This window comes from Rhinolophus ferrumequinum, chromosome 10 (genome assembly GCF_004115265.2).
Source record: "Rhinolophus ferrumequinum isolate MPI-CBG mRhiFer1 chromosome 10, mRhiFer1_v1.p, whole genome shotgun sequence".
In the NCBI taxonomy this organism is placed as follows: Eukaryota; Metazoa; Chordata; class Mammalia; order Chiroptera; family Rhinolophidae; genus Rhinolophus; species Rhinolophus ferrumequinum.
The window spans coordinates 27,822,171-27,848,309 of NC_046293.1; the positions used below are offsets into that span (position 1 = coordinate 27,822,171).

A 26,139-nucleotide genomic window follows, 5' to 3' on the forward strand; every position below is an offset into this window, starting at 1 on the left:
GTCTCCTTACATCAGTCACTTCACCTCTCTGGGCCTGAGTTTCTTCTTCAGTAAAAATAATCATATATTAGGGGCAGCCGGTTAGCTCCGTTGGTTAGAGCGCGGTGCTCTTAACAAGGTTGCCGGTTCGATCCCCACATGGGCCACTCTGAGCGGCGTCCTCCACAACTAGATTGAAACTACAAGACTTGGAGCTGATGGGTCCTGGAAAAACACAAATAAATGAAAGTTAAAAAAAAAAAATCATTATAGTTAACCCTTATTGAGTGCTTACTAGGTGCCGAGCATTCTTATAAGCTCTCGATGTCTCACCGTAGCTCTACCCCCATTTTATGCACAAGGAAACTGAGGCATGGAGAAGTTGACTTGCCCATGGTCACACAGATAATAGGTGGAGAGCTAGGCTTGAACTCAGGCACCTGGGCTCTCTTCTCCCATGGAATGCCCGGCTGTGAAATTAGATGACTCGAAGGGCCCCTCCTGGCTCCAGGGCTAAGTGACAGAGGAGTGGTGCAGGGAGCTTATGAAGATTATGCTCTGGGCCAAGCACAAGAAAGTCAATTGTGGAGCAAGGTCCATATGATTAGCACATGGAGATTAGAGAGCAAAGTTCTTACTTAGCCAGAGGACTTCCTTCCGAATATGCAGAGTCTGTTTGGGAATTCACAGAGCATAATGAAAAAACCAGCCTGGTGTCCAAACAGTGCTCCACCATTCAGAGGCAGGGTTACGAGGGCTCTTGGCATGTCCCGTTTTGCTTCCGGGGCTTCACCTTATATCCACCCACAGGACAGTGCACCAGGGTCAGGCAGGGAAGTAATTAACAAATAAATCCGATTGTGCCTGACTGTGAGCCCTAGCTGATGTGTTTGATGGGGAGGAAGAATGGGAATCTCCTTTGATGAGTAGATGGGATTTCAATGGACAGGACACTGTCCCTTTTCCTCCCCCTTCTTGGATGAAAGATTGGGAAGGTAACTTATGTTTTGCCTTATCCCCATGGTAACCAAATCTCCTTTTTGGTGAGGAGGAATGGGCTTCGGTAAACAGATCTATTTGTGTGACTCCTATTACTCATTTGAAGCAATGTCACTCCTTTTTCCACTGTGGTCTGTGTGTCTGAGTCAGAGGGAGCCTAAACAGGCTGCTTTGAATTGATGGCTCACTCCCAACCTCTCTCAACTCTTGACAGACTGCCAACATAGCAGGGCGTAGCTTACCAACAAATCTTTTTTTTTTTTTTTTTTTTTTTTTTTTTAAAGCCAGACTGATTCATAGAAACTCCTTTAAAACACAGTGAAAAGAAACCGCCCATCACACACCCCAGCACACCAGCGCAGGAAACTTATAACCTCGGGAGGCAGGTCCCTCCCTTCACTGTGGCCACAACCTCCAGAGGAGCGGACCAACCGACCAGGCAGCTGCCAGCTCCTGCCACTCAAGGCACCTCCGTTGCTGGGACCCTCAGGTAGGACAGCTCCCAACACTGCGGGGAAACTCAGAGAATGTTCTCCTTCTTTACCATTGCTCTCCTTCCTTTGAGCTCATCTAAGTTTTGCTTTTGCTTTTTTTCTTTTCTATGATTCCTTGACTTGAATCTTTGAAACTTTTGGCTAACAGTGGATACGGAGACAACTTTTTTCATAAGGTTCAGAAAGTGTACTTTGACGGCAGGGGTGAGGGGATGAGGGTCAGGGAAATCAGCCCGACTGGGCTGTAATTATGTCTTGCCTTAACTGGGTTCTTGCTCTGAAGATGTGAAGGGAGCAGGGACTTTGGAACACACCGGGATGGGGTATTCTTTACGGAGGAAACACTACATACCTTTGAAATAACATACTGCACTTGGCAGATGTTTTCCATTTCTCCATTTTGATTCAAATTGCTTCAGGATTTGAATTGATTCTCTGTTTGTTGGTTGTTTGCTAGTCTTCTTTTGGCTGACTGCGGATAGGTATCTGCTTCTTAGTTTATTTTTGCTGTTGCTTTTACTATTGCCCTTTCACTCGTTCATTCACTTCTGTTTAAGTGTTTTTACTCCCCAAAGAATGGGAGGAGGGGGGTGGGTTTTGTTTAAAGGAAACAGTTAGAGAAAGAAGGAGGGAGAGAGGGAGGGAGGGAGGAAGGGGGAGAGAGAGAGAGAGAAAGAAGCAATTTGTATTTCAAATAAAATTCAAAAGGGGTTCATTTGATGGAATCTGGAACCTGATGTGGATTTCAGAGCTCCTTCTGTCCTTGGCCAAATGTGCAGGATATGAGAGGCAGGAGAGAAACTGAGTTTAAGAGAAAAGATGGGGCAGGGGAACTTTATCTGTCCCTGTAACAAAAATGTTAAATGGTTTTATGCTTCCACTCCAGAAACAGCTGTATTTTTTGAGTGAAAAGTTGGTATATCGGAAATGAGAAAAGAAAATTTTTTAGGTGGATGTGGAATTTTTTCTGCATGGAAGACAGTGATTGTTTTGGAACTTTCGCCTCCTTACTCTTTTCCAAATCATGGTTGTATAAGTGTAAACACTAGTGCTAATCATGAAATGAATCTGGAAAAAAGAAGAAGGGTGATTTCTGTTTGCTTTAAAAATTTTTTTTTTCAGGTTAGCATTTTGGTTGAGGTGTGGCCTATTTCAACATAGATACTAGTGGATTCCACCCCCTTCCCCCATATAAACAAGACAAGGAAAAATGACAGGATTCAGCTTGTCTGATGAAATTCGACTTTTCCTTTAGAAATGCGGTCTGTTGGAAGAGAAGATTTAAATGTAATCAGCCTGTGTGCATTGTACAGGCAATGTTCTTAGTAAAACTGCCCCAAGGGGAATGATTAAGTAAGTGTAAGAGCAACTTTTCAAGATGCGAGGAACTCCTGTATTTGCTTATAATGTTTCTTATTTCCAGATTGCATGGATATGGATTAGGGAAGCTATTATTAGGTTGATAGAAATGATCTTCTGTGAAACTAATACAAATCTTTTAGTTCAGTACAGGTTAAAGCTAATAGGCAATGTTTAACCAGTCAGCAAATAGAAAATACTGACAATTCTGGGGGCATAAACCATCATGAATTGTATTATTTGTGCAGCGTTTTGCATTACACTATAGTTTTATATATGAGAAAAATAGGCTGCATGTTATTTCTGGACATTGAGGGTAATTTTAAAAATGCTGTTCTGATTCCTGCTTTCCCCTTTTCCTTCAAGAAGTAGTGAAAGACCTCCTCAGCTGTGGCAGCTTTTCTAGATTGCAGCTGTAAGTCTTTGTCAATATTGAAATGTGAGGGTCATATTTTCTCCCTCTGCCATGGAGGATCCCACCCTCAGAGAAGGATCAAATTCCACCCCAGACTCTGAAGCATGGAGCGGGGGTGGAGTGCTGTCTGGAGGGCTGCAGAACATCCGGTCTGGTGTCCTGGTCAGGGGACCCCCCAGACTGTACATTGTTTAAGGGTACTAAACTGTCCTGGGAGTTGGCAGAAGGCCATCAAGGACCAACCCAGAACAGATCACATTTCAGAACAGATGCTGGCTACCTCCAGGAGTACAAGGCAGACCTCTGAGGAAGGAAAGACATCCTTCCTCAGACCACTGAAAAGACTTAATGTGGCTTTCTCAACTCTTCTGCTTCCCTTTGGAGACCAGCGTGGGCCTATCCAGTTCCCAGGGGGACATCCCCACTTGGGGCGGGGGCAGTGGCTAGTGAATGGGCTCCATGAAAACTACCTTGGGGATGCAGACCCTCATGATCTGGTCCGGCTGGCTCTGGGGGTTTTGGTTCTTGCCAGATTCACTGAGATCAATGGAGAGAGAGCAGTCGGAGACCTGGAAGGCTTATGAAAGAAGCCAAACAGCTTTTCTACAGACTCCTCAGAGCCTGATGGGAAATACATCTGAAAAATGGCCATAAAAAAGGGCACAAGGCAAATTTAGTTCCGTTCCATCGTTGATTTTGTTCATCGAATTCTCAGTTTAGGAGGGATCTTAAAGATCAACTCTTCCATTCTCCTACCAAATGCAGATACCTTATTTTGACACCACCTCAGACAGATGGCCATTTTACATTTCCTTAAAATTTCCCAACGGGGGGCTCAGTACCTTAGAGTACACCTCCATGCTCATCCCTGTGGGGGCTAAAAAAAATTAATGCTTTTCTTCTCACCTCCTAAGTTCTTCTAGCTGGGCTAATAATCAAATTGACAGAGACAGATTAACAGGAGAAAATAAAATGTTTAATACATACGCATGGGGAATTCACATAAGCATGAAAAATTCGAAAGACAGTAAGGCAATATTGGGTATATATGACATTTTTGGACAAAGGAAAAGGGGGAGAGAAAGGGGTATTAGATTTCAGAAGTGAGAATGGGCGATTTACAGGTAGTTGAAGAAGAGGGAACATACATGGCAGGAACATACTTGCTAGGCAACTCAGAAACTGGAACACAGGGGGTGTCTAGCTAACAGGCCCCAGCCTGAAGCCCCCCTATTTACCATACTGAATTAAAATTAAGCTATTCTGGCTAAGGCGAACATCCTAAGATCGTCTTTCTGAAGCAGGTTTTTCTGTCTGAATCTCTTGGGCAGGAAAGGGGGAAGGGTCAAAAATTATTTCTGTGTCTTTTGTTTCTTAATAGACAGTTTAAAATCAATACCCAGAAAAGCAGCTTCAGGGTGGAAAATTTTTGGTTCCCTTCATACCCCTTTGCTGGATAGCTCTAATTATTAGTTTCTTAAATCCAACAAAATGGCTTTCTCTATAACTTCCATTCTTTGTTCCTAGTTCTGCAGTTGTGAAGTGACTCTGAAAATATCTATTCCGTTTTTGTTGTGGCCGCTCCACCCAATGCTCCTTGTCCTCTAAACATTTAACTCCTACTTAATATTCAATGGGTAGAACTTGATGGATCTATATTATTATTGTTATTTATTGTTATTGTCTAAGAACATTTTTGAAGCATTGAAACTATGCACATGTTCAACCATACCCGCGTGATTTGATTCTGAGGTATTTCATTTGCCAAATACATCATGTGTTTCCTTCTTTAATTTACAACATGCTGCCTAACACAAAAGCTCAGAGACATTTGGAACTCTCAAATATACATATTCAGAAGAGCACACCCAGTTGTTTCCCACAGAGATCATTGTTAAATCAACCCAATACCAGACACAGAGGCTTCTAACTTGGCTTTGTGAGGGTTGTCCCTTAATATGGTCCATGGTTTATGTAGCCCACACCTTTACACTGTTACTACCTGTCATGGTAACTACAGGAACAGGCTGCCGATCCAGAGTAACCGCAGTCTAAAGGCTGGCCAGAAATCTGGATGTGAATCCCTTGATGTGAGCTCATCATCCTTAACCAGCACAGAACTGGAATTTTTCTGACCATGAACTTCCTGTTTCCAATACTCTTCCCAGTTCTGCCCAAATGACTCGGGATTTCTATTCAGTAATCAAGGGAGCCCAAATATGGTTCCTATTAAGAGTTTACTTGAGTTCCCCACACCCTACTTCCAAACACGCATGTTTCAAGACTACTCTTTATAATACTTCAGTCCCTCGTGCTCTGACTGGGTAAAGTCATTTCTCAGAATTTAATGGGAAGATCCACTGATATGGAGCATAAAGATAAAACTACAAACCCTTGTGGAGATTGCTGTCTCTCTTTCTTTCTTTTAAACAAATATTTAGGTCAACATCTCCTTTCCTGTTGTGGAAATGGTACTAAAATGGACTCCTCTGCTCCTGGTGCTGGTAGCTTTATGTGCATGGGGCAGATTTTGTATTTCCTAAGCCTGTTTCATGAATTCTCTCTTCAAATGGGGTAATTAAAATTGAGAACCCTTAAGGCATTGGTTGAAACTGGTTGTATCCTACGGTAGATGCAAGATGGCCAAATAGGAAGACCAAGGGGTGGTGGTCTTGTCCCGACTCCACCGTCAGACCATGGTTGTCATTTGTCTACTCAACTTGGTGGTCTCCAAAGCCCCCTGTGGTTCTGAAACTCAATTGTTCTAAGATCCTATCATTCCTATTTTGAGAAATCTCTTGGCTCATGCTAACAGCTGGTTTAGTCCATAAAAATTGGTAGAAAAGTGAAATGATCCAACTTTTCGCCTTTGGAACAGGCATTTTGCAGAGGATCGAGGACCTAGGCAGCTGCCTCTGCTTCATCCATTCAGAGAGTCCTTAGGTATGGTGTTCACGGGCTTTATCATCAGAAAGCAGTGAGCATTCACTCAGCTCTGGGCAGAAAAGGAAGAGGTTTGATTAATGAAACATGAAGAACACCATCTCAGATGAGGAGGGGCAGGTGGTCTAAGCCTGACAACAGCAAGGGATTCACCAGGAACCCAACCAGGCTCAGGGAGAAACTGAGCAGGTCCTGGGAAAGGAGCGCCACCCTCTTCTCAGTGAGGGAGACCCTGCAGTGTGAGGGTGTGGCTGGAAAGGTGTGGATGAGAGCCAGTGAGGAACAAGCTGAGAGGAGGAAAGGGAAGGTGCAAGGAGGAAAGGGTGGGGGAAGGAACAAGTGGGACTGCTCCTGCCCATGTTTCTTTAGGCCTGTGTGTTAGGGCAGAGAAGAGGTTGCAAATGGAAAGACCCAGAAGAGGGAGAAAGAGCCAAGCGGAAAGAGCGAGACAGGGAGGAGGTGAAAGAGAAAGGCAGAGAAATGTGAGGGTGTTTCCACTCCTAACTTTCTCTCCTCTTGTGTGGGGATTACCTTCCCTCAATGTTTCAGGGTGGTCCTTAGGGTGAAATATTTTGTTCTTTTGCTCTGTGAAGAATCTTTTGTTGCTCAGGCACAAATGTTGGTCAATACATCCTTGGTATCATTTGTGTTTCCATTGAATATTTGTGCCAACAGGGCAGTGATTTCCCTCTTTTCAGAAGGCTCAGGTCAGAGCTGAAAGCAAAATGAGGTCCTTGATACTTGGACTTCTTTTTAAAAAATAATCAAAGGCCCATCTTTAGGGGGCTGGAGCTACAGGGGAATTGGAGAGAGGCTTACTATCCTGAAACAAAGAGTTGGGCAAGCGGATGTGTTCATCCTTAGCTCAGAGAAAGTGTTCTGAAGCTGAGGCCTGGAGCTTCCCTTTGCTTTGTGCGTCAGTGGGGAGGGGACTCTTGTGCTGTGTGGGTGGGGGCCAGGATGGAATGTTTGAGTCTTGTCTCGGGGTTTGTGGTGTGGGGATAGCTTTGGTAGCCAGGCAGGAAGAAACAGCGGTCCTTGACAGACCCTTTGTTTTTGCCAATGGCACTGTTCTGAGAGACTGTGTTGACCCTCTGATCAACTAGGAGGTGGCAGGAAGAACAGAATGAAGGTAGTTCTAGAACTTCTGCTGAACCCTAAGACAAGTACAGGAGGTTGAAGATCACACTGGTGGAAGAAGCCTGGCCTGGATGACAGGAGATAGTGGGCTTCAGTTCTGATTCTGCTTTTGCTCTGGGGACGTGCATTTCCTCCTTTGTCAAGGGATTGGACTGAATAACCTAAATGACTCTGAACTTCTAACCAACAAATTGTCCTCAGAGAAACAAAGCTGGCAGCCCCCCCCCCCCCCCCAGGCTCTTCGGGCACCTCTCTGCTGCATGGCCGTGCCCCTCCCAGCTCATGCCACCCCTCAAGGCTGCAGCTTTGCTGGTTGAAGCATGTTGCCGCCATCTACTGTTGGACCCGCCCAAGCGCCGCTGGGGCCAGGCCACACCTTGATTTTCTTCTCAAACCCTAGTTATTATCTTGGCAACCTCTCCCTTGAAGACATTCTGGCTGCCAGAGCAGTCTTTTGTCAGAGGCAGAAGACATTGGAGCTTCCGTCCTCGCCCAGGAGACCTCGCCCAATGGCCTGACCAGCTGCGGTCTGGGGGTGTGAGCTGGATCCGGCTTCGGAGCTCAGGCCTGGCCTCAGCCTTTGCAGACCCACCCCCTCCTCGAACATGACTGAGGACAAAGGGAAATAAGAGAGACAGGTTATTCTCCTTGGGAGCATTTACAAAAACAAGATTTATGCTATTTGCCTTTACCGCAGTTCTTGGTCCTCAGATTCTGCCAGAGAAGCTTAAAGTCCATTTCGCTTGCCCAAGAATTTCATTTTACCTAAAGGAACAAAAAGAATAACCAACAACCATATAGCCTTTGCTCTGCATCAGGCATGAACCCTTTACTCCTCACATTAACCCTATGAGGTTTATAGATCACGGTTAAGAAGTGGTGGAGTCAACAAATCACCGCGATGTATACTTTAAATATCCTACAATTTTATAGTCAATTAGATCTCAGTAAAACTGAAATTAGAAAAAAGAAGTGGTGGAGTCAGGATTCGAACCACGAACTCACACTCTTTACTGTTATGGACTCTGCCAGAGCCAGTATGTGATTTTTCTCAAAGTCAGCAGTTAGCCAGAGGCTGAATTTTTATGGGAATCTGGTTTTCTAATAGGTGCTCTGTTTTTTTTTTTTTAAATAAAATGCTTGCCCCTTACCCCGACCCCACCCCTGGTTCCTCCTCCCTGACTATGCGAGAATCTATGCTAGTCTATACCAGTGCCAGATAAAAACTGCCCTTTCTATAATAACCTCCATTTATGATAGCCGACATTTGGGAGACACAGTCCCTTTTCCCCCAGGACCATGAAAACCTAGTTGTTTTCCTTGGAGCATGTACATCCCTGTTACTTTTGCTGCTTGATGGCTGATGTTTCTCCAGGTCATAAAAATTCCCCTGCACTTAAAAACATCAGGCCTGGTATGATGTGTATATAGTGAGGTGCAACCTGGAGTTCTTTCCTCCCACACCAAACATCAGCTCTCCTGAGGCAGGAGGAAATGGTTCTTCAGGATCCTTTTTCTCCACGTTTCCCACAGAGAGATGAATGTCCCCTTCTCACCCCTACATAAAAACAATATTAGAATGGAAAGTACACTTGATATAAAACAACAATAACAATGGCCAGAAAAGCTCATGCAAGGTCTCCTTTACTTGGCCCGCCTTTAATCCCAGCCTTTTCCTCCTCCGGAGACATCCTCTACGACTGCTCCCCAAAGACAGTATTTCCTTTTCTGCTTTTGTGTTAAATGGGCATCCGCTTTGCCAACCCAAATGATCCTCAATGGGAAACACACACATCAAAAAGCAAACCAACCAAAGCAGAATGATTTCGATGTATAGAGGATAGAAGGACATAGGGGACACCACCCTACACAGGGTCCTTAGGAAGAAGTGGCAGCCGAAGTTTTGGGTTTCATGCTGGGGAAGGTGGCATGGAGATACAAGCTGACTCATGGAGATCATAGGACCAGGAGCAGTTTGGCCTTTCATCTTTTCTCCTGCTCTGAGGAAGCAGCATGTTTGTGGTCAGATGGTGTGAGAGAGCTTTTTTCTCAAAGTTTGCAGTTATCCAGAACGAGAGTGGGAGGTCACTGTCAGAAAAACATCAATCAATGAATACAGGACTAAGTTCGGAGTAGATGTTGTCCAGAGCAGACTATGATGCATTGTCAGAAACACCTTACTAACTGGTGCCGGTGTCTTGGTAGGTACTGAACTCCCCATGACCAGAGGAGTTTAAACACGATTTAGATAGTTCCTTGGTGTAGATTTGCCGATGAGTTTCATGGAATGAGGAGGAACTTTAAAGCCCTTCTTCAGTCCAGAGATTCTGTAACTTAAAGAGATAGAAAAGTTTAATCTGTGGAGAAATTAGTGTTTAGAAATTTAAAATATTATCTTTGCTTTTACTTATTTCCTCCGGGAAAAAAGGCAACAAACACATATATCCCCTTGTATATTCAAACGTCAAAGGTACTCAAGAAATATTCACACATTTATATAGGTATTTTTATGGAAATATATAACAAAGAGTTTGCATGTAACAAGATGATAAGTACATAGGTAAAATAATACATAAGTAATAATCTAAAGATAATAAAGGGCTAAAGTTCATGTATGTAAAAAAACAAGAAAACATTTTCCTTCTAGAATATTCTGTTGTTTATTATGAACACTTCAGCCACTTTAACATTGGTTATTTTCGTAATTTGGCTCCATTGTTAAGGAGCAAATAAATAGATGAAGGAAGAAAATATTGCTTTCCTTAATCCATTGATTTGCTCACTGAACAGATATTTATTTGGTGCCTATCATAGATAAGACTCTCCTTTCAGGAACTTAGAATCTTTGAGGTAAGGAGCCATACATTTCCATAAACAACTGTTAACAGGCAGGCTGCCACTAGTGCTTTTAATAAAGGGTTATGTAAGGGCTATAGCACAACCTGGGAAATGACTGCTTCTGACCTCTGTACCTTCCTAAAGAAGGTGGGATTTGACCTTCTTGAAAAGAATTTGATAGGTAGTGACTGGAGGAAGGACACAAAATCAAGGCTTTTTTTTTCTTTTTGAAACCGAATTCCTAGGATCCCCAAATTCCTAGGATTGTCAGAGCCCACATACCTGCGGTGTGTGGAGTCTCTCTTCCTGGTAGTGGGGTGTTTGGAGGATTTTTGAGCAGAGGCGTGACGTGGTCAGGTAACCCACTGGCAGTATGGAGGATATAATTACAGGGGGAGTTCAGAGAGAGGATCATGGGAGAGGCTGATGCTGTGGTCCAAGCTAAGACCGGAACTGGACAAGGATAATGGAAAGTAAGGATGGACGCACGATAAATAAAGAAGGAACTCATGGCCTGGCTGGAATGTTTTGAGCAATCAAACCGGGATGAGAGGAAGGAGAAATAGGGAACTTGGCATCTGGCTGGGATTGCTCTCTTCTCCCCAGACAGGCCTGGGCTAACTTAGGCTGCGAGAAAAATGACCAAACTGCCTTCTCTAGCCAGCCAGATCCACAAGCTTCCCAGAAGGCTCTCTTGCGCCATCTGGTAAAGGACATCTTCACTTTGCCTTTGTCTGGGAGAATCTCACCCACTTTCAATGAATCATGGACATTTGAGCTCTTCAGGACTCCTCTGCTGCCCATACAGCCCCCCCGGTCCTCTGTTTCTGATTATGTTATACCCCCAGTCTCAGGCTAATTCTTCAGTGACTCAAGCCCGGATTTCCACCACTTCCTTTGCTGGAGAAGTAGGTTTTTAGTTGCTCTATTTTGTTGTATTGTTCCCAATTATTGTGCCTTAGATCACGCTTAGAAAGCTGCTTCCCCCACACTCCTGTGGCAGCTCAATAAACCCACAGACAATATGGCAGGAAGAAGCTATCTGACCCCTAACTTAGCAACCATGGAGCCAAATTACCAACATCTAACCTCTCTTACTGTTCCTTTAGAAGTCAATTATTCTTAAAGTCTCTGCAATATTAGTTGCTCCTTAGAAAAGGCAAGAAACTAATAAAAATTTATGTGGATGGAGACAATTAGAGAAGGCTGTTATCTCCCTCTCCCACATGAGGTCGTCATTTATAGCTCCAATCACCAGCAATTGAATGTCTCTGGGTCATTTCTACTAACTATAATAAATTTTCTATTAGCAAAGTACTTAATCCAAATCTAGAATTGTCAATGGTTGTGACGCTTGCATCAGGGACAGGAGCATAAAGAGACCATTGCTCTAATGTGGTCTGGGCATTGTGAGAAGGAAAGGAGAAGCGTGGTCAGAAACAAAAAATGGCGGTGGTGGAAAGGGAACAGGCAGTCCTCTGCCTTAAGGGAGAAAGAAGAATAGAGAAGGGGTAACAGAGAACCTAGGCAGGGCTGTAAGTCTCTTACATCCATTTCTTTAAATAGTTACTACTCTCTCGAATCCACATTCATGCCTCCCATACTTTTCTCAGTTTCCTACCCAGCCCCATGGAGTCCTGACTACCCCTGCCCCAGGTACATTGGATTGATGAGGGTAAAGGGGGAGAGCCTATTCTGCTTACAGTGGTGAGTGGAGAAATGTGTTCCCCGCACCCCACATAGTACAGTCAGTGGATGTCCTATCCTGTAGGACACTGAGTTGACTCGCTCTGGTGGTCTGGGTTTGAGAGTCTAAGCACCACAAACAATGCTATTGTATGGGAGTTCCCAATAACCAGCTGACAAACTTCGAGACTGCTCAGTGCAGCAAATGCTTTGAGAGAGGCAGGCATTGCACCCAAGTAGTCAGAACTGCAGTGCTGTTATTCTCTACTTCCTGGTTTGAGCTGCCCAGCTATGACTAGGGGTATGCTTTCCACTGGAAAGTGCCACCGGTGGCATTTTAGAGAAGGGTGAGGGAGAAGTCAATTCTTGTTTTAGTGAAACATATTGCCAGGAAAGACAGTCGCAGCAAGCAATACTTCCAATGATACGAGTGCTCAGAAATGGTCTCTTTTCAGTGTTCTTTTATGAAGCGAGATACCAGCACAGGACCTGAGTCTCCCTGCAAGCTACACTGCAAGTGACGGGTGACTGGAAGTCTCAAGAGCAAGGGATCTTCTGTATTTAAACCCATTCTGCTGTGCTACTTGATAGATCCCCAGAAATTCACCCATCAGGTGCCACTCACGGTTGTTCCTAAAGGTCACAAGGATTGTTCCACCCCCATTTCTCAGGCTGAGGGTTTCTGTGCTAGGGGTGGGGTGGGGAAGGGGTCTCTAGTATTAGGATTGGATAACTAGGGACAATATAGGCCAGAAATTTAAGAATATAGTTCATTCTTTTTCCAAATGTGTTGGGGGAGGGCCACTGAAAATAATGGAGACTCCTCTAAGCTGACAATGGATGACACTATAAAACCTGACAAACATGGGGCAGTGAAAAGATCAAGAAGGTACAGGTATCATGTGATAGCTCCAGCTAAACAGCCCCTACTTCCGGCTGGACACAGCAGCCCAAAGCAGAGAGAATTGGTGTTCTGTACCTGAGGAACACTTGCTCATACAAGACATTGTGTTCCTTCCCTTGGTGAGTGGAGGTAGCACAATCACAGCAATCTAAGATGAAAGAGGTCCTCCTTGGCTTGCTCCACCCATCCACTCCTCCTGCCGGCACTGGGCAGGGGACAGTGATCAGGTGGGGCTGTGGTTTAGATCAGAGGTGAGATCCACAGGCCAGGAAGGAACTGGCGCCCCAGGGGAGTGGTGGATGGGCCAAGGAGGGGGTGCAGTGGGAGGAGGGAACTCGCAATGCAGTCGTGTCAAGTCAAAATGGAGAGTGTGAGCAGGCGCGCAAAGGAATCAGGCTGACCAAGGAGACACAGAATGCTGTGGAATCCCCAGCAACCTGTAAAGGGAGGGAGCACAGCGTTTTCCTCAGCCTCATTGCAGAAGCCTCCCTTGGCGTATTCTGATCTGGGCCGCTCAACCACTTCCCTCTATTAGGAGGCGGATGTTTCAAATTAGAAACAAAAGGAACAAAAAGTCATTTATAGAGCCCAGGAGGATTAAACATAAAACTTATTATATGACATTTTCATTCCTTGCGGTCAGCCTATTCTTTTCCCCGTGAGTGGTGAGATCGGGGTTGAGGGATGGTGTGACTCCTGAGGGTGTTGGGAGGATGGTCAGAATACCGCGGAAAAGAATCAACTTTCTCCTCCTCATTCCTGAGGATGCGCTCTGACTGGTCTCCCCACTCAAACAGCAAGGATTAGGCATAATGGCAATTTCTAAGCGGGCCACACTGATTTTATACACACGGCCTTGTGACCTAGATGGCAGACATCCTATTACTTGCACGTAATATGGGGCAGCCTGGTGACTAACCGACTCAGTTGGGTTGGCAACAGCTACTCGGTTTCGTCTAATAATAGTTAAAGCTAATACCACAATCAAAGCAACCCCTTTAGTCTCTGCCGTGTGCCAGGCACTGTGCTAGGAGTTTTACGTACAAGATCCAATTTAACCCTCGTAGTTCCCTGTACAACTGGCATTGAACGCATCACTTCATATAGGAAGAAACCGAGACCGCAAGGTCGCATCACTTGATATGATTCTAACTCATCCTCTAATTCCCAAGCCTCTTTTCATGGTGTGTTACAATCAAGCAGAAAATCACGGAGGTGTGAAAGAACCTGAGAAAAGCAAAAATGAATTTGATTGTGTGGGGAGAGTATGAACAGCGGACATGAACGCTCCAAGTTCTCCCCTGAGGCGGCAGAAAAAAGTCATCATTTTTGTCACTCACAGTTCAATTGGGCAAATTTCTCAGAATAGCCTGGTTTAAAGGGAAGTGCTTGGATTGGGATGGAGGGCAGGGCGTGAGGGAGCGGGTCTGGGTGGACAGTGGGAGCCAGTGTCTGCCTCTCATTCCTGGCCTGTAAAGAAAGAGCCAGGCGCTTTAGTGTTTCCTGCTTGGAGATAAAAGGCACCTCAAGTGTTGGAATGATAGTACTAGTACTCTCCAATAAATACTCCCTATAATAGGAAAGTGCCTCAAGCACTCAAAGCTTCAAGTAAATTAGGTGGAGAGAGTGAGAGAAGTGGGACAATTGCAGGATGTGCACATCTGTCTCCTCCCTCGGTGAGGTGGGGACGCCCACACGTCCACCCTGCCTCGGGTGTGGGAAAGCTGGAGTCTTTTGCTCTGATGTCCCAGGGAGGCAGCCTGCACGGCCTCTAACTGTCTTGGGCATGAGAAAAAGCACTCCTGCTGCTGACATAAATCAGAATAGCCTCCCATAGGTATCCTTCACACCTCCTTTATTTTCTGGGGTTTATGATCAGTGGGCTCTCTTTTTCTGCACCTCTGAGATTATGGCTGAACGCTGTTGTTTATCCATGCACATTCTACATTAATTCCTAATTCTCCCACCATGTGATTTATGCATTTGCCTGTCTTCTGTATTGACTCCTGAAGGATTGGAATTTGTTTAAATGTCATGCACAGGTAGAAGGCCTATTTGGTGGTATCTCACGCTGCCTACTTCTAAAGCCTCCAGAACTGTCATATCGAGTCGTAGGAAATATAACACGACGCCCCAGACCAATAGCAGAACCCCTGCCATGTGGTGCACACAGCCCAAAGGCTCCGGTGCAGTGATACAAGTCTGAAATAGTCAATAAGTAGGTGATCAGACCATTAAACTGTAATTAGGTTATTATAATTATCGAATACCAAAGAGCATTATATTAATAGAAGTTGTGGCTTTCACATCTTATATCTCACCCAGGTTCAAATTAGTAGCCTATTCGGGTTATGGGCACTGAGTAATAGCTGCTTTTCTGTGTAAGGCATCCATTTCTGTTAAAACTGGGCGAGCAGTTTAGTTTGACAGAGTCGGGGACCCTTCCCTAGTGGAAAATGGAAATTTATATGACATTGTTGTACTGCAAATAATAGTTGTCAAAGGTCCTTTTAAAAATCCAAGTCCTACTTTTGGCCTCTGAAACACAAATGAAATAAAATTTAACAGTTACAAAATGTTGTTCCTTTTTTGAAACAGGCTGTATTGGAGAGATGAGTATAGAAATACCTGAGATGCAGAACTGTGTTTGTATTTAGATATATGTAAATAGACAAATAGGCACTTAGGGAGCCAGGCTAACTAAGTGTTTTCAGGAATTGATGATGAAATTGTGATGGTTTTTATTGCAGCTCCTTCTGATTTTAGCAGATAGTCCACATGTGTGGGAAAGGTGAATTATTTTATTGAATCTGTCAGTAAACTTTTCTTTCCCATGTGTTTTTTTCTTCTCAGGACTCTCTGCACTTGCAAATCATCAAAAAGCCAAGATGTTGGTATTACTGGCTGGCATCTTTGTGGTCCACATCGCCACCGTCATTATGTTATTTGTTTCCACCATTGCTAACGTGAGTAATGTTGTTTTGTTTGTTCGTTTGTTCATTCATTCATTCATTCATTCAAAGTTATTGAACTATTTACATAAAGTGCTACAAAAGCCACAATCACTGCCCTCTGTGAATTTTCAGCTTAGTTGTGGAAAAAGATAAACACACTCACACTTCAAACAACTAAATAACAGGAGGATAAAAGCCAGTATCCACGGATATAAGTGAGCCCACCAGGCTGTTGGCTTCTAGAAGCTGGAGAACACAACAAGGCTTCTTCAGGCTCTACATGAGTCTTCTAGTTGAGGTGGACTTTGGAGGACTGGTAGATGGGTGGGCTTTTTCCTGGTGTAAGATAAACGGTTGCCGGTTGCCGGAGCATAGGGATACATTCCAGACAGGAGTACTAGCCAGGGTGCCCAAGTGGGAGGGACAGGCTTTGTTTAGGGCATAATGAGGACACCCAGGTGGCAGGAGCAGATCTTCCCTTGCTTCTAGGAACCTTGATTAGAAGGAGCAATGGGAGTGAGATGATGAGAAGCTTTGGTTACTAGACGGAGGGATTCAAGTTCTGAATTAACAGGCTTCCACTGAATTCACTCACTCAAATAAAACAACATAAAAATATAGAGGAAGCAAGACTTTCTCTGAACCTTGGGCTACTCTGCCCTCTAGTGGTAGTTTGTAGCTTACAATTTGCTTTTCTTGTTCTTTTCTCAGAAAAAGTAAGACCCCTCTTTTGACACAAAAATCAAGGCCAACAATCGCTAGACAGGCAAATGATGGTTCTAGAATCTGTTTAGGTTCCTGTTACAATTAAAGGATCAGTGGGTTTTAAAGTTCAGATAGAAGAGTGTTGCCAACATTGGTAGGTGTGATTATAAGCAAGGCTAAATTAAGTATGACTGATTAGACAGAACACTTGCCCATGCAGCCTCCTGCAGACTGTAATTCAGACGTTCTGTACGCCAATCCCTGAGTCTCTTAGGATGACAGGTCTGGGAAACGACTTCACACGATATTAGTGGATACCAAAGTGCTGAATGTTGAATCCAGAACATGAATCCAGAGCAGGCAATTGCTTGTCCTTGGCCTGCCCTTCCAGTAACATGCATTTTGACAGACACACTGTGTGGACAGACCTGGGTGTTTTCCATCTCAGTAGGATAACTGTTTTTCTTGGGTAAGGTAAGAAGGGCACTGGCACTGTGGTGAGCCTGAGGAATATATTCTTCTGGTCACTCTTCTACTTTTAGCGGCCCCCACAGTAAAGCTCTTGCTGTGCTATTTTACTATGAAATTACTTTGCATGTTGTGACCAAGTTCAATCAGTCTGTTTAGATGAGAGTGGCTTATTAATCACCCAGACAGGCTCACTGGTATTTTCTTAATTACCCTTGTGTTTCTCAATTGTCTTGAGTTGAATATGTTGCCTTAACTTTTTTTTTTCTTCTTCTTAGCCAGGCCCTCACATGAAACAGTCTTGATTGAGTATACGAATTGTGCATACTTAAAACCAATTTCCTCATCCAGGGTTTCCATTTCTTAGAACCTTAGAATTTTAAACTACTGTAGTTGAATTCCTTTTTTTTTTTTTAAGTGATGAGGAATGTAAAGCCCAGAGAGGCTAGGTGATTTCCCCTTGGCCACACATTCTTCTCTCTCTTTTCTTTTGGGACTTTTGTGACTTCGATTTTAGTTGAACCTTATTTCCACCAAGAGATGGGTTGTTTAGCCGTATTTGTGGCTACATACCATGTCTTGATTAAGATTTGGTCCTGACACAAGCTGATCTGGTATTTCTTTTTCTTTTAAAGCAGAGGGTCCATTTTAAAACATTTTTTGTTTCCTCCTGGTTTCAGGTCTGGGTGGTTTCCGATGTAGGAAAAGCATCAGTCGGTCTTTGGAAAAACTGTACCGACTTTAACTGCAATGGAGACCTGCCATACGCCCATGAAGGTATCTATAAAGCTATTGCATTCAGTGCTGACCATTCATGTGACTGGGGAAATGTCCAGCCTGTCAGAGACTGGTCAGCCTGACACCCCACTCTCTTCACCCTGTGTCCACAGATGCGCTCAAGGCAGTGCAGGCCTTTATGATCCTCTCCATCATCTTCTCTGTCATCTCTCTCATGGTCTTCGTGTTCCAGCTCTTCACCATGGAGAAGGGCAACCGCTTCTTCCTCTCGGGGGCCACCATGCTGGTGTGCTGTGAGTATCTCAGGCGCAGAGTCCAGTTCACGCATCGTTCTTACCATCAGCATTCCTGGCAACTTGAGCAGATGAGCCCATGGCTCAGGGAAACAGCCTTGTACAATTCTCTCCTTGGGTTACTTATTCTCCCTTTAGCACTACCTGATCAATGCTTAGAATAAGAATGCTTATCTGCTTCATTGTTTAAATCTAGTGCTCCGGAGAGCCTGGGGCACGCCCATTTATTATGTTGGTGCAAAAGTAATTGTAGTTTAAAAAAAAAATTGCAAAAATCTCAATTACTTTTGCACCAACTTAATAAGCATTTGTGTATAAGACGCTTGAAGAGGGTGGGCAGGTGGGAATCCTGGGAAAGAGGAAACCACTGCCACAAAGCTAGCAATTGTCGCCATTCACATTCTCCTGTCATTCTTCCCAAGTACACAGTTTGGTGGGATGCTATGTTCTTTTGCATCCCGGGGAAGCCTGCCGACATGTGCTGGGGTCCAGACGGGAAAGCTGGGTGGTGGACATGAGGTTCTGGGTTTTACTTCACACTTGCAGCCACGCAGGCCAATGCAGATGTGAGAGCCCAGACACCTGCAATTTATCATCAAGAGTGGTTCAGGGCAAATCAACAGAACCATTATACTATTTGGGGCCAAACAGCCAGATTTCCTTTTCTCATTGTAGATGAGGGAAATAGGATCTTTGAAATCTTGGTTTTAATGTAAACAAAAACTGAACAACAACAACAACAACAACCACCCTAAACATTTTTCTTTGTTCCCTGCAGGGCTCTGCATTATGGTTGGTGCGTCTGTCTACACTCATCATTATGCAGGAGGTCAGCATGCCTACGCTAAAAGTCACCATGGCTATTCCTTCATCCTGACCTGGATCTGCTTTTGCTTCAGCTTCATCATTGGCATTCTCTACCTGGTCCTGAGAAAGAAATAAGGCCGAAGAAGTTCATGGGGAAATGGGGGGAGGGGCGGAGGAAGGTGTTGAATCTGGGAGGGAAGTGGAAGTTGCTCTGCAGGAAAAACCAAAAGGGAGGGGGGCGGGGGAGGGAGCCGTAAGGGTGGGAGAGGCTGAAACCCAAATCACTCCTGAGGGGGTTCTCTACTGTCAAGGCCCTGTGCTTGGGAGAAAGTAGTTGGCTACAACTCTGATGTTCTCTTGATATGGTGCCAGAGAGCCTCCCTCCAGCCACCAGACTTGGTCTCCAGCTGTTTTCAGTTACACACACTTCCTGGGGCCCCATCCGCTGCCACACCACTAGCTCCACTTCCGAAGGTGAAATCTGGGTCTCGCACTGTGGTCCTCAGATCTACTGCACCAAGTGAAAATAGCGGTACAAGTTCTGGCAAGAGCAGATATTGTTTTCGTACTAAATATACTCAGCCTGGAAGCCATCCCGCCCTCCCGACCCAAAGCAAAACATCGCATTCCAGTCTGAAGGGCCCACAGGAGGGCTTTGGTCAGCGAGCCAGTATCCCTCTTTAGAATAGATATTTAGCTCTGTGGAATTCAGTGGTATTTGTGACAAAATGGGAGGAAGAAATATAGTCATAAAGCCAAGTTGGTGGGTTAGTAAAACCAAGAAAGAGAACTTTTCACAGTGGAAGACCTGGGGGATGGTCAGAACCCAGACCAGACCTCACACAGCTAGCTATCCCTCATGGAGACCACTTGCTACAGGCTTTGCTGGGCCTCTTGCTTAATGACAAGGCAGCTCTTCTGGAATTTCTGTAAAGCCACTAACGACCAATTCTGTGGTGAAAGCACCACACAAATTATGGGATCAGGGGTAGTCTTGCAACAATGCTGTATTAGGGTTATGTTTTTAGGATCCCCCCTCCATGCAATCAATGTTTCTTTTAAGTATATAACGGGAGAGAGATGGACACAGTTCCTAGTGACACAATCTGTTACTCTCCTTTTAAATGATAAACTTTTGAGGAAGTTTTATCTAATTATCCATACTGGGGACAGGGCTCGTAGGCTCTATGGCAACTCCAGCTTTGACACCGGCTGGAGTGGCCACATTTCAGAGGTCCTGCCTGTCCTGCTTCATAGGTGAGGCAAGGCAATACTGGAACCTTACTGAAACACAAACCAAAAATCAAACAACAGATCCTTGGGTGAAAGGTGCTATGTAATTGTAAAGTATTAAGCATACTAGATTATAGTCATGATAAGAACAGAGTGCCTGTGCCCCCAGGAAAATAAGGAAGTTTCCATGAGATAAATAAAAATATAGGTGAAGGGCAGATATTTTCTTTCCGGAAAAAGAAAAAAACAAACTCTTGTGGTACCTAGTCAGATAATAATTGATCTGTCTGTTGCCACAAGAGCATTTCTATATAGGACTTAGAAGTAGTATGTTATTCCTGGTTAAGCAGGCATTTCTCTGGCCTGGAGCAGCTATTTTAAGCCATCTCAGATTCTGCCTAAAGGGTTAACTATGGGAAGACCTTTCCTTTATCACTGAAAAGAATAATCCTAGGGAGAATCTGAGACATCTTGCCTACTTTACTTCTCCGTGCTCTCTCCTCATACCGTTTCTTATATAACTTTTCCTTTTTGGGGGAGTTGTTATGCCATGATTGCTGGTATTTATGTAAAAGGACTATTACCAAGCATATTTCTCTATGTTAAGGAGATGTTGAGGGCAGGCCACCAAATTCTCTGGGCTGGGGTAGAGAGATTGGCAGGCAAAAACTGTGGGACGATAAACTTTTTAATTATGACTTAATTATCACATGATTATAGAAGGCTGTCTTATGTGCAGAAGCATACTTACATATCAGATATATCCAAAAGAGATACTCACATTATGTTAAAAAGTCAAACTATGACTGGAGTGAACCATGTATTCCCTTGTCTTTTACTTTGTTTCTGTGCCATTTATGTCTCATGTAATTTGCATTACATTGGTGGTGTTCTAGTACTGTATTTGGCTTCTTCTTTAATAGATTGATATTTCATATACTATAATTGTAAATATTTTGATACAAATGTTTATAACTCTAGGGATATATAAAAACAGATTCTGATTCCTTTCACTGTGTGAATGTTTTCTTTCAAAAACATGTTGGAAAATATGGATAATGGTGACTTTTATTCCTAATTAAGTTGTCAATTAGTTTGATTTGGACAATTTGGCTTTTATTCGAGACATTAAGCTACTTTCTGGTAATACATTAAGCATTCCTACAATAACTCAGGCAATTGAATGTTATTAAGTATAGTTTTCTCTTGTTCTAATTAAGCCTCTTAAGCACAAAATAGAACTTCGTAAGCTAATACATTAGAGAAAGGTTATGATCTTGAATCAGAATGGCTTTTGACATTAAAAAATGAGATACTTGCAAAGTTTCTTTGAAATAGTCAACTCCTCTAATGTATCTTCAATTTATAAAGCAATTCACAAGGTATGGATCACATACATTTGCAGGAGCCCATTCATTGCATAAACGGGGGCATATCTGTATGGGCTCTTTAAGGAAAAGAACGTTTTACTGCTTTCTGTGAGCCATGAGGACCGGACTCAGGGGTGGACAGCAGGGTAGCTGTGTGCCCCAGCACCATGTCAACACCAAGATAACAACGGTTTTAATGGGGAGCAGGCAATCTTGCATGTCCTTGTGATGTTAGATGAAATGACTACACAGACTAATGTAAACAAACAAACAAATACACAATGGAAACGGAAAATAAAACTTCGACATATTTTAAATTCAATTAATCAAATTGCATTCATTATTGATACCCTTTCAGAGACCTATACAATTTCTTTGATTGCTTCGGGGATACCATTATAAGAGGCTACTCCTCTCGCTTAGCTCTACCAGGAATTCTTTCCCCATGTCGTATGACCAGCCATGGATCAGACCCATGGAACACCCCTTCTTCCCTTCTGCCTATAGATCTTTAGTCAGAATCTCCAACAGACTCCCAGCCCTTAACCCAAGTTGTCTTATCCTGCCTAAATGGAATCTTCCACCTCAAAGAACTGGATGGTGAATGGAGGGGGAGGGGTGTATTCCTTGGGATTCTCTGCTGAAACAGAACCAGTAGGATATATCTATATCATCTCCATCTCCATCTCATCTATCTCTATCTCCCTATCAATTATTTATTTTTAAAGAATTCACTCACATGATTCTGGAGGCAGGTGACTCCAAAATCTGCAGGGGGTGCTGGCAGGCTGGAGATCCAGGGAAAAGCTTATGCTGCGGTTCAAGTCCAAAGGCTGTCTGCTGGCATAATTCTCCCTTGTTTGGGGAAGGTTCCATTGAAGCCTTCAACTGATTGGATGAGGCCCACCACATCATGGAAAGCAATTTGCTTTACTCAAAGTCCACTGATTTAAATGTTAATCGTATCCAAAACACTCTCACAGAAACATCCAGAATAAGGTTTGACCATGTATCTGAGCACCATGGCCCAGTTAAGTGGACACATCAAATTAGCCATCACAGGAAGGAACATCCTTATCAAAGATAAGGCGCTGGCTTACTAAACATTTTCAGAAATGATTTTAAAAAAAGCTTGCTTAAAAAGTGGAAATCTTTATGTTTATAGTTGACACTTAGCTCTTTTAAGTGGTGACATAATAACATTGGGGTTAACTTGCAAGATGATCTTAGATATCTTGTGAAAATGCAGAAAGTTGTCAGTCTCTTCTATAGAGGAGCTTAATGACTATTTGCTGAATCAAATGTCTTAGGAAGAATCAAAGTGAAGTGGTTAATTAAATACTTATGAAACTGATCCAAACTATGAGGATAGGGAAGATGAGCTACAGAACTCTACCTCTCAAAAAAGGGACCCATGATCAAATGACAACTTATTCATCAAGGTGGTAAACCAAATAGTTAATAGAGAGCTAAACCACTATGCTTTGGATTCAGCCATTACAGTCTCTGTGCAAAGCTCCACTGGCTTTCAGACACAGAAAAACAAATACTTCAGAAAGGCCTTGAAAGAAGACATATGAAAACTAAGAGGATATTGTGCAGGACTCCACACTTAAAAAGAGAAACTGTCTCCTCTGTTTAGTAAGAAATACCCAGAATATACCAAAATACAGATAAAATGCTCAAGCAAAAAAAAAAGAAAAGAAAAAAAAGCAACAACAAAAAACAAAAAACCCAAAAAACAAAAACAAAAGGGTAAATTACTTTAAAAGAAGGTGCCATCTTGGGGAACAGAGGGGAATAGGGTCTGGGGGTGGGCGGCAGGATGAAAAGAGAACGGTTAGAAATTTTGGAGTACTTTCTGAGGAGGTGTGATCCCTTTTTAAAGATGTGTTTGTAGTCCAGAGGAGCAGGTAGCTCCTGAGCACACAGCAGGTAGGGAAGGCTCCATGTTAACTGTGTGGAACCCAAGGAAAGGAGCGTTTGGAGTCCCACCTGGCCTTATTTCTGTAAGGAGACATGTGGGCCTGCTCGTGGGCAGAGGGTGACTACTAACACATGTATTGATAGACTACTGGATGCCAGCTGCTGCACCTAGAAACTGGGGAATGAAAGATCAAGCAGAGGTGTTTCCTCTCCTCACCCAGCTTTCCGTCTAGTTTGGGGTAAATCTCATATCTTGAGACAATGGAAAGGGCTCTGAGGGAGCCAGAGGAGATGGGGAGAAGTGCCACCTCAGGGAGGATAGAGGAAGGATTCTCAGGTCGTCAGCCCTCCCTTCCTCATGGCCCTTATTCCACCCCACAAGCAATTACCTGACGACTCCTGCGGATTTCACCTTTGTTGCATCACTTACCTGCCCAAATCTTCCTGCCTCAAAGGCCACTCCTTTGCTCCAGCCTCTCATTGTCTTGTGTCTGGATTACTGCAGGTGAGAAACGTTCCACCACCACCGGCCTCCATGCCTTCATTTATAGTCTCTTCAACCTGTCCTCTATGCTGATGTCAGGATGGGTGTTCATGGATCCTTCTCGCACTGTCAGGGAGCCAATCCAAGGCTGAGAGGACCAGAACTCCAGCATAGGGTACCAATCAATGTGTATAACCTTATGGTAGGTCGCAAGTCAGGCTTCTGGCTAACTGCTGATGTACGAGGACTATAGAGTGAGCCCCAAATCAAGAATTGCTGTCTGCATATGGCCAATGAGAGACTTTATTATATTAAGAGATAAATTGAACAAGGGGGTGGGAGATGGGAGAAGCAAGAACAAACTGTTGAGCTCTTCCCAATTCAGGAATGAGTCGGTTCCAAAAGTTATTTTCCTAAATTGGTTGTTTGGAACTCAGAGCATATTTTCCCATAGAGAAACTGAGAACGATTTTACTTATTGTATGGGCAAAAGCCAAAACCAACCAAACAAAAATCTTTTATGATCTAGGCTGGACAATAAGTTTCATAATTATTAAATTTTTATTATTATTTTCAAAGGGAGATGAGTTAGTTTAAATTTTGGAACCTGGAATCCTCTGCTGCCCCTTCAAAGCCTCCATGGTAAGAGGAGTGTATCTGATGGAGGGTGGTAGGGAGAGTGAATGTGAGTCCACATTCAGAAGACACAGGTGCCTGAGGGCCAGGGAATCATGTTACTTGGATGTGTTCAGAGTTTGCTATTGAGTGTAGGAGAACACGCTGGTGAGCATAACTCTGTCTGACTATAAATATACTAAACTGAAAACAACAAAAGAACAAGACAAACAAATGAAGGAACAAAAACTCATAGACATAGAAAATAGTTTAGGGGTTACCAGAGGGTAAGGGGGGAGGGAGGCTCTAGAAGAGGGTAAACGGGGTCTAATATATGTAATATATGGTGATGGAAGGAGAACTGACTCTGGGTGGTGAACACACAATGTGAGATATAGATGATGTAATACAGAATTGTACACCTGAAAGCTATGTAACTTTACTAACTATTGTCACCCCAATAAACTTTAATTAAAAAAAAATATATGTATGGTTTTGTAAATTGGGTGTTCTTAAGCTAAGACTGCCTGTTCCACTCTCTTAATATCTGTGGGGACAGAGTCCCAGAGAGCAGTTTCCAGGCTCTCAGCCTCAAGTGGAAGGTGCTGGCTTGGGTAGTGGATGGCCATCAGCTGTAGCCAGTTAGCCATTGGCCACTGATATAACTGCCGTGGCCGAGCTAGCAAGCGCAGATTGCAGTTAGCAAGGGGTTGGTTGGTTGGCAGGCAGAGAAGCGGATGGCGGATTGCGGATTGTGTGGGTCCTACTTCGTGTGTCTTGCCTGGCTGCCAGCGAGACTGGGGTGCAGGAAGACCCCTTGTTGGGGTACTGGCGGATGTTTGCTTCCTGTGTCTCCAACCCAGCCGCCAGCGAGGATATAGTGGTATGACTCCCCTATCTATGGCTCCGTGGGTGCTCCTTTTTGGCCTCACCATGTCCTGCGTTCTTATGTGGGGAGCAGGACCAGAGTCTCTAGATGACAATCTCATAGTTCAAAACATCTTAATTTTCCCACTCATATTACCATATCAGTGGCTTAAATCCATTAATCCTAGGAACTTTAGAATGATTCCAATTCCTTCGTATACTAATTGAGAAGATTTTGGACATTAGGAAATCTTATTATTTTAGTTTGATTTCACAACTTGTCCTCCCGCATAAAATGCTAACATAAGGCACATGTGTTTATCATTTTGAAGGTGATTCAAAATTAGACCTGTTTTGTGTACTTGGGTACAATTTTGCCGTAGCTCTTGAGGTAGCTAGGCACTGCGAAATCAAGTCTGAGAATTATAGCATTGGGTTTATGAGTGTAATAGATTACACTAATTAATTTGACATTTGGTCACCTTGTTTTCAAAAAGTTAAACTTCTGGCAATAGTATTTAAATTCAGATTTCTTTCCATAAGGCAATTACCAAATTTACTTCCACATGGCATGCTTGAACTGACTCTACTAAATTCTTTCTCTACAATAATTAAAATACTTCTCATTGTATTTATTCCTTGTCAGAGCTCTTGGAAGGACAGATAAAAGACAAATGAGGACAGCTCTTAATTATTCAATTTAAGTTCATTTCAGTCACCCGGTCCCAGGACTTTCCCCTAAACCTTCCCATTTCTAGAACCGCTCTTCCTGACATTGAGGAAGGAGCACCCCTCTTCCTTTTTGTGGTTAACATCCACCAACATCATTTTTTGAATTACTTGCTGTTTTACCCTGTTTCCCTGAAAATAAGACCTAGCCGGACAATCAGCTTTAACGCATCTTTTGGAGAAAAAATTAATA

The 26,139-nt window shown here is 43.6% G+C and overlaps 1 protein-coding gene across 1 annotated transcript; it reads left to right on the forward strand.

Annotated features, from left to right (window-relative positions):
• The first annotated feature begins 1,297 nt into the window (after positions 1–1,297).
• EMP1 (epithelial membrane protein 1) lies at positions 1,298–20,963 on the forward strand. Its single transcript, XM_033118248.1, has 5 exons — positions 1,298–1,468; positions 15,611–15,723; positions 17,565–17,661; positions 17,775–17,915; positions 18,694–20,963. Exons 2-5 carry the CDS (start codon positions 15,646–15,648, stop codon positions 18,855–18,857), a joined length of 480 nt encoding a protein of 159 aa, XP_032974139.1. The 5' UTR covers positions 1,298–1,468; positions 15,611–15,645; the 3' UTR covers positions 18,858–20,963.
• The last annotated feature ends 5,176 nt before the right edge of the window (positions 20,964–26,139 follow it).